The sequence below is a fragment of the Armigeres subalbatus genome, chromosome 1 (assembly GCF_024139115.2).
Source record: "Armigeres subalbatus isolate Guangzhou_Male chromosome 1, GZ_Asu_2, whole genome shotgun sequence".
NCBI lineage: Eukaryota > Metazoa > Arthropoda > Insecta > Diptera > Culicidae > Armigeres > Armigeres subalbatus.
The window spans coordinates 200,345,407-200,358,612 of NC_085139.1; the positions used below are offsets into that span (position 1 = coordinate 200,345,407).

General features: G+C 38.2%; 2 protein-coding genes across 2 annotated transcripts; both read right to left on the minus strand.

Annotated features, from left to right (window-relative positions):
• Positions 1 to 494: 494 nt before the first annotated feature.
• LOC134209844 (uncharacterized) lies at positions 495 to 4,629 on the minus strand. The gene is made up of 7 exons (XM_062685870.1): positions 4,527 to 4,629; positions 2,924 to 3,014; positions 2,688 to 2,870; positions 2,469 to 2,630; positions 2,289 to 2,406; positions 2,105 to 2,205; positions 495 to 824 (listed from the first exon to the last, which is right to left on the minus strand). The coding sequence occupies exons 1-7, from the start codon at positions 4,619 to 4,621 to the stop codon at positions 534 to 536; spliced, it is 1,041 nt and encodes a 346-aa protein (XP_062541854.1). The 5' UTR covers positions 4,622 to 4,629; the 3' UTR covers positions 495 to 533.
• A 477-nt stretch (positions 4,630 to 5,106) lies between these two features.
• LOC134209836 (uncharacterized) lies at positions 5,107 to 6,806 on the minus strand. Its single transcript, XM_062685863.1, has 2 exons — positions 5,370 to 6,806; positions 5,107 to 5,304 (listed from the first exon to the last, which is right to left on the minus strand). The coding sequence occupies exon 1, from the start codon at positions 6,692 to 6,694 to the stop codon at positions 5,372 to 5,374; it is 1,323 nt and encodes a 440-aa protein (XP_062541847.1). The 5' UTR covers positions 6,695 to 6,806; the 3' UTR covers positions 5,107 to 5,304; positions 5,370 to 5,371.
• Positions 6,807 to 13,206: the final 6,400 nt, after the last annotated feature.

Genomic DNA, 13,206 nt, shown 5'->3' on the forward strand with positions numbered 1-13,206 from the left:
GTTATATAGAACAACTTGACGTTGTTTCATACCCGGCGAAATTCGTTTACTCATAAATGGGTACTGATTCTCTGTTATCTCTTTCTGTCTGCTGAAAAATGTAAACATTTTAGTAGAATAAGTAGATCTACACATTTAAATGAGTAAATCCACTTATTCTACCAAAATGGGTAAGTTTCACAGCAGAGAGAAAGAGATAGATAACAAAAAGTACCCATTTATGAGTATACGATTTTCTCCGGGTAAGAACGAAAGTTGCAAACGTGCGTATAACTTTTTCCGCTGATGGCAGAAAGATTGGAGCCTGCTTACAGTATTTGGAACTCCTATTCGGTAGAGGGCCAGTGCTCTGTTTGTGACTTTCATGCTCATAAATTAACAATGTCAATTTCGCCCTGCTGTTTAATGATATGTGATCCTGTAACAGATAATTTGTGAAAATATGAATGTTATTCGGATTTTATAACATAAAAATAAGGAATTGAAATGGGAAATTTAAAAAGTTTTTATTCTCATTCTCGTAATTGTGGGCGTTAGGCTAGAGCATGCAAGAATTTGCATCCGGTCGTGCTCAACTTTTCTACGCCCATAACGGCCCCTGTAATGAATAGGTAAAACTGCTTGTCACAGGGAGTAGGAGTGACATTGAAAACATAAAATGTTTGAACCAGAATGGCGAATGCTGATTTGAAATCAAGATTAAGAGGGAAAACAATGCAACCCCAAACGATTGCACACTCATCTGAACTCTCCAGCATGGGACCTCTTACATACATAATCGGAGCACTATTTTGATCATCATTCGAAGGATAATCATCTTCAGCCTGATCGAGAAAAAGAAAAGAATGCAGTTAGATTAAACAAATAGAAGAAAAGAGTAAGGTGAGACAGGTTGTTTGATCTCGATATAAAAGCTAGCCTCCAGGTGAAATGACCAATAGTGAACCCTCTAATAGCAGAACATTGCACTTGCTACTGGAGAGCGAGGATACATTGCGTAGTAGCTAATAACAAAATCTCCCCTATCAATTCAAAAACAAAACACTCAAATACGTGACATTATTTGTGGTTGATGGTTTACATTATAATAGAAAATAGATTTCCTATTTGTCGGCCTTCCACTAGATTTTCATGCTGCATTCCAAAATATTCTTCTCTATAATGGCAAACCTCTATTGTATTTTTATTTTATTTTCACATTCTAATGAATGTAATCATAAAGTCTTCTTCTTCCTCTATGGCTCTAAATTTCAACTGGAACTTGCCTTTCTTTTCAACTGTCTCTGTTTTGTCGATCCATGAGTATGTATCTTGTGTGATAAGTACCATGGATACACTAGGCACAGGGCGTCGAGAATGTTTCCCATCCGGAAACATCCTAGACCGGACCGAGAATCAAACTCGCCAACTCCGGATTGGCAATTACGCCATCTATCGCCATACAGTTCAGCATAGAAAAATGTTTGTATTATGCTGCATTGCTGCAATAATGTTGACTTGTGGGTTTCTTAATGGTTAAGCGTCCCCTATTGGTCATTATACCCTATATGGCCATGCTATGGTTTGCGCCTATTACACGATTCATAATAAACCAAGTAATAAACGTCTTCAACCGATCACCGACTAAGGAAACACACACAATAGACACAAATGCTTTGCATTCAACAGTAACATGCTTATAAAAAAACATATTCATTGCACGCAGCATATTCAAGAATGCGTTATACTATGCTAGCACTACAGCCTGAATAACATGTTACTCAAATTATCGACAAAAGAAAGCTCACCAAGATAACCGAATAACATGTTACAAGGTCCTAGTGCGAACATAGTATTACTTCAATACCAAATTTTCAAAACAACTTATCTGCTTTTGTAAACAAATATTCAAACGTCAATCTGACGAATTTGATAGCACTCCCACGCAAACCAACACCATGAACAGGTAGCCGAAGCCTTCACCTACGTTTTGATGGTACTGATTTGCGTGGGAGTGCTATTAGATTCGTTAAATCGACGATTTAATCTTTGTCTACAAAATCAGATAAGTCGTTTTGAAAATTTGATATTGACTCATTGTTTCAAAATAATAATTTCAACTTACATTGATCCACTGAACGATTCCTTTCAACGGATTATGACGGCTCGCTTCTTCATCTCTAACTCGTTTCGATCCTCGTGATGGATTTTTCAGCCGAATGATTGCTAGCGCACGAACAAAATCTATAGTGAAAATTTTGTACTATATTGGTTTATTTTTCGAAAATGTGTTGTCATTTTTTACTTACCATTTTTAAGCTCCTTGTAGAGTTCGGAATTTTTCAAAATTATGTTTTTCTCCATTGCATTCCAACTATCCAAAAATGGATTTGCAGATGGCTTCAACTTGTAGAAATCCAAGGTGATCTAGAAAAGTTGTAATATATATCACCGTGAAGCATTATTCTATCAATGATGTAATGCCTTACGAATTCACCATTATAGGCACTAGATACCGGACAATCTTTTGCAAATGTGTAGAAGTCTTCCTCGGAGCGGTATTTCTGTCTTAACTCGAACGTGATGTCCCACAAATTCATCGCATGCGATTTTGTCTGCGGACTTGGCACAATGAATCGGAGTTCGCCTTCCTGTTTAAAAGAGCGTATAATGAAATAAATGAAGCAATTTTGTTCCAGAAACCTTACCGCCTCAACAAGATCAATCATCGAGAGGTTCTCCTGTTTGGTGTCATGAACTGCTTCTTGTTGTGCCAACATGCGAGGTCTAGTAACACGATCTTTATTTGTCCTTGAAAGATATTCCATGCGGTAGTGAATCCGGCCTGCGTGACGATTTGTACCCCTGGCATGGGGATGAAACCAAAGCGCCTGTAAAGCAGAGCATGACTGATGCTACCCTAATATTTATTTAACATTCAGACCTGTGGAGTATCCGACGAGTCAGCAGCCAATGCGGGATACGACCGTACAAGAGACAGCGCTATCTGATTTTTATAAAAGTTGCTTGGATGGCTGAAAAAGAAATTTTGTCAGGCAATTTCTTTTTAATCAATCCTATATGACTAACATTTCATTAAAATATGTTTCACGGTTGGTCTATTTTTCCTGACATCGAAACCGGTGTCTTAATTTCCGAATGAATTCTAATTACAGTAGCCGTTCGATAACTGCAAAATGTTTACTTTTAAGTTAACGAATGCCGTTCGATAATTGCAACGCATTCTAGACGTCAAACGGTTGTCAATCGACGTCAGATGCAATAAAAGTGCATCTAAATGTGCAGCGCTATGTAGGTGTCATTGAGTCTGACATCAGTTTGAAGTTTAGCGGTCCGATAACTGCAAAACTGTTGCAACTATCGAATTGCAATTAAAAAGCATTGCAGTTAAATGACTTGCAGTTATCGAACGTCTACTGTATACTTAAAAGTGACAGTTGGATTTTTTTTTATTTAATCAACAGAGCAAGAACATTTTTTCCAGACATCAATTTGTTTTTAACAATTAAGTAGAAAATCGAAATGGACGACTAGCGAAGTTGGATTGTGACAAAAATCCGGTTTTCTACTGAATTGATAATAATAAATAATGAAAAATGTCTCACTGTACCGAAAAGCACAATCATTCACATCACCGCATAGTTTGGTTTTTTTAAATGTCACTTTTATGTTCCATTTGAGTTTATTTAATTCGAGAGTTGGGACAGTTCCTTATAGCCAGACAATCCAGCTTTCCACGCTCGGTAATGGCGGCTTGTCGGTGTGTAAAAATCAATCGGTCACTGTACTGTTTGACACTAGCTGGAGGAAAGCTCACTGGCGTTCCTGGATGAGGGGAAGGGAAAAAAGGCCTTTTCGCCAGTGAGCATAATTTTTCATAAGGACGTATGTAAAAAAAGTAAACAAAACGAGGTTTTTAATACAACATGACAATCACACGCGGCTTTATATAAAACGCATCGGTTTTACTGATTTTATATCTTAAAATTTTTTAATTCAATCTTTTTACGAATCGACGTATGTAAAATTTTTTTTTCTAAATCCGTCGAAGGAAAACGATAGGTCAAAGGCAAAGGAATTCCAGGCTCCGCATGAAATTGCCAAGACAGTAGAACAGTTGAAGGAATACATCAAGAAGCACAAATCAATCAGTAAGGACATCCTCTTGAAAGTAAGTTGTACAATGTTTCGTGGAAGATTAGTCAAATGAATTGGAGCTCGATCGATATATCCGTGACGAAGATATCAGTTGGACATTAAAAGTGGGCCGCAACGGGCAACATTATTCATCAATCAAGCTGCCATGGCACAGAGGACCGACGGGACTGCAGTATATAGAAGGACGTGACAGACCATTTGAAAGTGTTAGCCCTGTTCAATGAGAGCACGGAGTAATCCCTTCGAGTTCTATTTTTTGTTCTGTGAAAACCGAAGCGCGAGGAAATGGGGAAAAAGCGATTGTCGTTATAGGTCATTTCGATTTTCTAGGGAAAGTATAATAAATAGTAAAAAGATATTGTACTCACTAGCCGTACTGTGCCTTCAAGCAGTCACAAAGAATGTAAACGAGCTCCTTCATAATCTTCTCCTTGGGTTTCGTTTTCTCTTTTAGTATTTCCATTATGGCAATTCCTTGTTCCGTCTTTTCCAACACGCGGTCGATATCAATTATCTACAAAATTTATATGAATGATTATTAGATATGTGTGTGAACCTTATTTTTTTAAATGTCATACATCGTCCAGACTTATTCCCTTATTGTCGGCGTAGCACCAAGTTAGAATTCGGAAGTCGGGACTTCCGAACCGAACTTTTTTCCGAAGTTTTATTTGTCAAATTAATTGATGCGTTGTTTAGCGCATCTTTAGGCGAATCCAGCGAACTACTTCCGAAGTTGGGAAAGTTGCCTGTATCTGGAGAAAAATCCAGCTTCGGTATAAAAAGCGGTATAAATTTATTCCGGATACACAATATAAGGTTGGTCATCATCAGCGAGGGCAGCTGGAGCAACAGGGTCCGATGATGCAGCTTTGTCTGATAGAACAGCCGAAGTCGGTGAAGCAGTAGAAACAGATGGAAGTACTGGAGCAGCTGGAGAATATGAATCAGTATGGATGGTGACATCTGCTGCCACGTGTCTTACATTTTGAGATAGATCGTCTTCAAGCCATTCTGTCGTTTCATCTTGGTACTGCAGTTGGATTCTTTGAATAATTTTAATCTGTTTTGTTGTGAGGCTTAGTCTAATGAAATCCTTATCATCTAACAAGAGAAATGTATGCAGATCATCGATTTCCTCGCGCTCTGATAAGGAAAAGAAAAGTAACAGATTAATAACACACAGTTTATTTACAAGTATTTCAACATACTATCAATAATCTCGATTGTAGAACCTTCGAGACACATACTTCTTCAGGCAACCGTAGGGTGACCAAAAAGAAAATACGGTATGAGTGAAGCATGAATCTGAACTAAACAGTTCATTATCATGTAATGTGTTCACCTCATATGCCTCATAGAACTCATTGTAACAAACCGTTTCCACTAACTCCAACAGAAAGTGCATTTTTCCATCGATAATTAGTATTTCCTTTATAACTCCATAGGCAGGGAATACGTTGTCATCATGTCTGCTCAAAGCCACCACTCCGTTAGTTCTGAATTCTATTCCATTCATTATTGCTGTTTTTGGGACGTGTACGTGTTCTATGGTTGGCTCCAGTAGTGACGCACTTAGACATTTGTTTCGAACAACTATCTTTACCGATGTAAAAACCAACTTGTCACAGAAGGGGTTATCCAAAATATTTAGGATCATTCTTGTGCATTGCCTTTTTGCCAAACTGTGACAAATATTTTTGAAATTCTTGCACGTTGAAGCTTGGTTTTTCGCAACTTTGTTAGTTTGCTCAAACTGCATACAGTTATATTGCTTCATTGCACCACTTTTCTGAATGCAGAGAGCATAATGCTTAAGATGGTGCATTTTATTGATCCGACGTTGGAACGTTGAGAAGAATGTTTGCTCAAAATAATACAAATGTTCTTGTAATTGGTAAATGAGGTGTTGTGAAACGACAGGAGAGAAAACAATTCTTACAATGTTGATCAGGTGACCTACCATGACCATCATTTCACAATCGGGTGGTACTATATGCCCAAAAAGAAATGGAAATGATCGCAGCAACAATAGTATTTGGGCCGATGTTTGTTTGAGTTTGTGTTTGTTTGGATTAGTTAGCATCCCATGAGTGAAATTCGCAGAAGGCTTATTATGACGATCAGTGTATCCGTAGGCGAAAGTTTTGATGCGATTGTTAATAAACTGAATATTAATTTTTAAATCTTTTCGCTTATAATAATGTGCCATTACCAACTGTAGAGCTAATGGAACGACGCCTTCTGCTAGATCATGCATTCCGTCCAGATTGAAATTGTCCGTTATGTGGAAATAAGACAGCTCGTTCAGTATGCATCCTGACAATTTCAACCCGCATTCTTTTGGACTTATCAGTTTGCTCTGCACAGCTTCAAGGTGTTTGTCGTACCATTCTCTATTCCGCAGATCAGACTCACTCGACGGGTTGCTGTGGAATTCGTCCCTGGAAATTTGGCAAATCCGACAGAAGTAGTTCGCGCTTGGTCCAAGTAGCCCAAAAACATCGTGTACAGCTAGAGTGTCACCACAGAACATTGTGACCACTGCTTTTAGATGAAATTCTTGACTTCCATAATAAAGTATAAGGCCATCTTCGAGTTTTTTCAAATCAGAAATGAGTGGTTGAAGTATTTTCTGGAATCCGTGTTTTTTTACGTCGATTGAATTAAAGAATAGCAATGGGAATACAGTTTTTGGAGAACTGTTCCATTTTTCTGGGAAGTTTTGTATTTTGAAACTGAAATTGCAAACTTTGTTGATTCCGGCTCTTGAGCTGAAAGCATTTCCCAGTTCGACATCGTCTTGGTATAGGCTAAGACGAACACAGTTAGGATTCTCTCGAAAAAAATCGCTTCTATTGAACAGCTCACCAGATTTAAATGAACTGTATTCGGTAACACATGGAGTATCAGCTTCATCCGATTTCAACAAAAGTTTTCTGTTGTAGGGGTATCGGAATAAGAATTTTAGCGTATCAATGATACTGATATACGATCCAGTTTCATTGACCAACACCTTCTTCGGAAGCGAATCGACGTGTCGCATATCTTGACGACGACTCAACAAAATATCTCGCGGAGTTGGGGCTGATACGCTTAATTTGTTCAAAAACTCGTTTTGTTTTTGAAGCGTGTTAACGTTTGAAAACAGATCAAGATGAAAACTGTTTCGCAGATCGATTAGTTCATTGTCAAGAATTTGAGGACTATGAATATTCAAAAATTCAAGAACCTGGTTCTCCAAATACTCGGTGACGTGCTGAATCGTGGTGTCGCAAAACTTAATAACCTCGGATATTTTTGTTTGAGGCAAACTGACGTCGCTAGATAGACGGCAAATGCTCAAACCAATTATTTTCCGGATCTCGTCCAAATTAAGTTTGGTAGTCGAATTAGGAAGAATGGCATCATCTTCTTGTCCATTTTCGTCGAAATTTATGTTTTCATGTGGCAGACAATTTTGTGCAGGCAATTGTTCTGCTTCGAGCAAATACTTTGGCTGGGTACGTTTGATGGGATGTTTTTCCAGAATATGCCTTTTAAGGGAGTAGAATTTGCAATAGCGCATATTGCATTTAGGAAATGTGCAGTCAAAAAACGTCTCTGCGGGTCGGAAATGGTTCATTGACACATGATGGTTTATGTGTCGATGCAGTCCGGTGATATAACCGAGAACGCTGACCCAGCAGAAAAAACACGAGATCGACTGAAAAGAACAAAGTTTATAGTTGTTTTTTTTCGTACTTACGGAAAATACCGACCAGCCTATCGTCCATATTCCGAATTTTCTCCGACACTTCCTCCATTTTCCAACACTTAGAATAAATGTTACGACAAACTTCTGGCGTTCGAAGTTACTTTCAATATGGCCGACAAATGTTTGACAGCAACGGTTTTACAGAAGTACTGTAAAAATCGCATAAATCCATGACAATTGTCATTTTTACCGAACTTTCTGTAATGATTTCACAGATTTTCAGTAGCTTGCCCTTGTCACCGAACGATCGGTGAATTTTGTTCCGTTATTTTTTAATTTTTCAAATTTCACAGAAATATCTGTAAAATGTCCGTTTACAGATCGATTTCGGTAAAAAAAATCACAGAATTCTGCGATCTATTTTAAGTGTGTAGATTTACGATCTTTTGTCATATCTGTTTTCAGATAGATACGCCATCACTAGTGCGCGGGCGATAAATCTAGAGAAGCTTTTATCGCGAGTGTAGATGGGATAAAGCTCAAATACCACAGGAAATATTTCGAAAACCACAGTGCAGTGCAAAAATAATAAGACGTATGAACCGTAGTGAGACGCCATTGTTAATTGACAACGTTATGTTAGAGAGGACACACATATAACAATACGTAGCCTCTAAATCTCCGAAGAAGTTGAAATATACACCAAAACGTCGGAAAATAGATGCAATATCGTTTTAGATGCTTTATAAGACTGAAAGAGCCGATAATAGTAAAATAAAATTGAGCACAACAGTCGAAAGTATCATTTCAAAAGTACTGTCTCATCAATAGAAGTAATAAACCATAGAGGACGATTGACGTTGTGGTTCCTTTTGTTCTCGTTCCCAAACATGTTGGGTACACAACTGTCAAAATGTACCGATTTTTCCTTCGTTGACATCCTCGTCAGCAAAAGATGTTTCACCAGTGACGACAGCGACAATCTTCCTCTATAGTTTATTACCTCTATTTTTGCATCAGTACGATAATTGTAACGCCTGTTGCATATTGTATGTTTATTTTGCTGTGTGTGAGTTTCATTTCTTCACCCTAGCTTTATATATTATCCTTGAACACAATTTTCCACAAACTATTTTTCTATTCCGATGATATTGTTTCCAAACTCTATAATGTGTCACCTTTCAGTAAACGAAAGTTCCGAGACGCATTACTATTTTAACACAGAATAAAAATCTCTCTCCATTTACAATAATGGCGCTGTTGTGGGGTGGTTCTTTCACAAACAGACAATGGGCATCCATTGCAGTCTGCATAACTAACCTGCGTGCCAACTCTTTTCCCAGTTGTTTTACCATTCTCCTCCATTTGCAGCGTCCATGAATATTTATGTTTATAATTATTGTTATTTTTTCACCCTCTTCACTGTACTGGCACTGATGGAGCTGTGCTGGCTGCGGGTGTGTTTTGCCATCTTTAAGGACAGTTACTTCCTCATTACCACCTGGCCTTTTGCCTTCACTGTTCTTCTTTTTCTGCTGTTCCAGCCAGAGGGAGGATGACAGTCTGCTCCTAATGAGGATAAGCCCTAGCGTAAACGAGTGTTGAATGAGACGTGTAAAAAAAGTTGAAAAAAAAATCCTCCCTGGCATCTTATTCCATTCGCCATAGCTGTCCGGGATTGAGTGGCTAATTAAAAATTATGCATTTATCCCGCTTTTTCTCCCTATGTCGAGCTCCATCCGATGAGCGCATTTCAACGATTAGTTGGCGCCCAACGGATGGTGTGGGTGTAATGTAAATCGGTTGACACTGTGGCGCATTCGTTGTCCTTTCTATGCGAAAACACTGGAGTGAAGATGAAAAAATAGAGAAAAAAAATCTGCGTTGTAATGAATCGGGGTCTTACGTAGCTCAGTTGTGTACTACGGCTTCAAAGAAAAGTCATTCAGGTTTGGGTTCGGTTATCAGTCTGCGAATTTTATCTGTCTGGGCATGAGTTATGTCGTGCCAGAAATGATAACTTGGCTTGAACAACATTTTGAGCTGTGTGATAGCAATGGACGCAATTCCTTCAGACAGGAAAATAGAAAGATGTAATGAACCCGTAATGATGCAATTTGCAATTCTCCACTGTTGAGAGCGTTGGCACGGTTTGCAAATAAATGTAAATGACACCCGGGCGAAGAAACAAACTTCAATTAATCTGTGAAGTTTCTTTCATCGGGTAATGCTCATTTCAACTAATGATGTATTATGATTATTCCCAGAGTAAGGAACTCGTCACCAGAGAGTGAGAATATTTAAAAAAAAAACTAGGTGCAGAATGTGCCAACCACATGAAATAATAATTCATTAAAATACATTTTATGAAAATATATCTAGAATCTGTCTGCATGACAGACACGACAACTAAGATTCAGAAACGAATTAGAGAAGAGTAATTGCACTAATGGGTCAATATTGCCCATTCGAGAGGCATATTGAACCATGCTCTCCTACATTGGGATGATCACTGGACCAACTGAAATGCCCGAAGCAGATGAAAACTTACGTGTCTACTTAGAAAGGGTGACCTTTTCAATAGAAAACAACCTATGAGAAAGCAATTTTCTGGACAATGTGCTGATGAAAAAAAGCAAACGAGGGAAAGCAATCCGAAAGACGACGAACGGTTCGCAAACGGAAGAACAAACTAATTTGTCATTCCTTGGTCCAGTACTGCGTATAAAACAATGCATCGTAATGGAGGGACATTCAAGAATAGGATACTTTTGTGGTGAATCTATGGCCTCAGCATTTTTTGGACAGTCGTTTCTAATGTCCTCTGTTCCCTGGGGAGACATAATCCCCTCTTTCCTGTTATCCGGAAAACCAAAGAAATTTTGTTTTAGAACATCTTTCACAAAAGAACCGCTTGGCTGTGATGCCCGACGGTTGTTTTCCGTAGCTTGGCCGACAAAACACATCTACCTGTTCTTCCAGATAGAGAACGTCAGAATTCCTCGGAGCTTAGGCTGACAAGATCATTTCGGTAAAAAAAACGGGACAAACGCGCTTGCAAAACGGGACATGTAAAAACAACCTTGTGATAAAATTCAAGTTAGAAAATTTCAAAATTTAGGGGTTAACTTTAATTTTCCGTGTAAGAAATTAGAAATATTTTGGAGTGAATCATTCACTACCATAACGTTATATTGTATTAAATAAGTTGTAGAAAAGTACCAAACTACAAATAATTCACTCTTAAAAGGGACGCGGACGAACCAGCAGAAACTTACCCATCTATCAATGTTAAATAAGTGGAATTTTGAATTTTTATTTTAATCCACTCTTAAACATGCATAAAGGATTTTACTACTGACCAAAATAAAAACTTTTCCAATTCCTAACCATTGAAAATAACAAACAATAGTCAAAGTACCCTGCCGAAGGCTGGTTTTGGGAATTAGAAGGATAAGAAAAATTATAGGGTAGAATTATTGATTTGGGAAAAAATCTGCGGTTGAGAATAACAAAAATCACAACAAGGAAAGAACGTTAATAAAATTTATTTTCAATTATTTACACGAATATGGTTGGCGCATGAGAATAAATGTCAAAACTAATCAATTTAGGGGAAGGTGGGTAGACTTGATCCCCGGGGAGACTTGATCACCCCTTGTTTTATCGAGAACTAAAGTAGTTTTGTTCTAGCGTATTTTTTAGTATAGATCCTCTAGACAAATGACCTTTATGTGGTGAGTTATTTTTTGGATTGACAATCTTATTTATTCTGCAGGGCGGTTTGTATGTTTTGACCTTCCCAAAGATTTTTTTATTGGCCACGCAAAATTTGAACAACTTTTCATAACAATGACCAAATTTTTTCGTTTTTTCACAGCACAAAGCCATAAATGTGCTTAATGATTTGTACTGGTGGAAATGTCAACATTCCATCAAAGTTTTAGGATATTTGGATTTGAAGTTATTGCCTCAATATGGGGACATTTGATCCCCCATTAGTCACCCATACAAAAATTTGGCGAAAAAATTCAAAAAAACATAAATCTGTTCTCAGGTTTCTGATTTTTTGTAGATTTGACAGATTTGATGAAGGGTTGGCAGGATACATTATATTGGGTAGATATCATAGAAAGGGGATCAAGTCTCCCCATATTTTTAAATTGCATGTGCTGTCGAATTCAATAATAAAAATCGTTCATGTATACGCACAGCAATTCGAAAATTGCGCGTATTTTGAAGAAAAAATATTTTAAAAATCGGAGGACACCTTTCTAATTGTATCAAAGCAAGTTCTTGAAGAGGGATCAATTTCCCCCGAATATTTTAAAAGTAGACTTTTGACAGCACTCTAGAAAATCGATTGTGTATCAATAAGAACAATAATTTAAGGACTGTCATATATCAGTAAAGTTAAATACTATATTTCTTTGAGAGTCTGTGTGAAAATCACGTATGTTTATTTATTTTTGGCTGTGATACATCGGAAATCAGAAAAGGGGATCAAGTCTACCCAGTCTCCCCTACTGTCTTTACAGTCGAAATTGATTTCAATGACGCTAAAGGTAGCTTCACACCTCGGGAATTTCGTCCATTGATTTCTATGTGCTCTCAAAAAAGTGGGACTTATGCAATTTCGATTGTGTTCAGTTGATTTATAGATTATCAAAAAACGGGACAAATTGAGGATTTTTTAGATTACGACAGAACAGCACAATAAGGTCTGAAAAACGGGACGGTACGTATGGTAAGACCAATAAAGGTAAGGATGGTATCGGAGCTGAGCTCATGATCAAGATGGGCCCGGAAAAGCTGGCCACTTGCCTGCACAAACTGATAGTCAGAATCTGGGAAACTGAACAGCTACCGGAGGAGTGGAAGGAAGGGGTTATTTGCCCCATCTACAAGAAAGGCGACAAGCTGGAATGAGAGAACTTTCGAGCGATCACCATCCTTAATGCCGCCTACAAAGTGATATCCCAGATCATCTTCCGACGTCTGTCACCATTAGTGAATGAGGTCGTGGGAAGTTATCAAGCCGGCTTCGTTGACGGCCGCTTAACAACGGACCAGATCTTTACTGTACGGCAAATCCTTCATAAATCGAAAATGCGCTCCTTCCCGGATATCAACTCTTACTTCGTAGCAAGCATGACGTGAAACGCTCAGGTCGGTAGAGAGGACTTTTTCCGTCCCATAATCGGTAGGGAGAGCTTTCATTCCGCTACCAATGACAACGGGATGGCCATCAGTAGCACCTACTTTGCACGAAAGAATATCAGAAAGCACACCTGAAGACACTCAAATTGTGAAACTTGCAACCAGATAGACCATTTTCTAATGAATGGGCG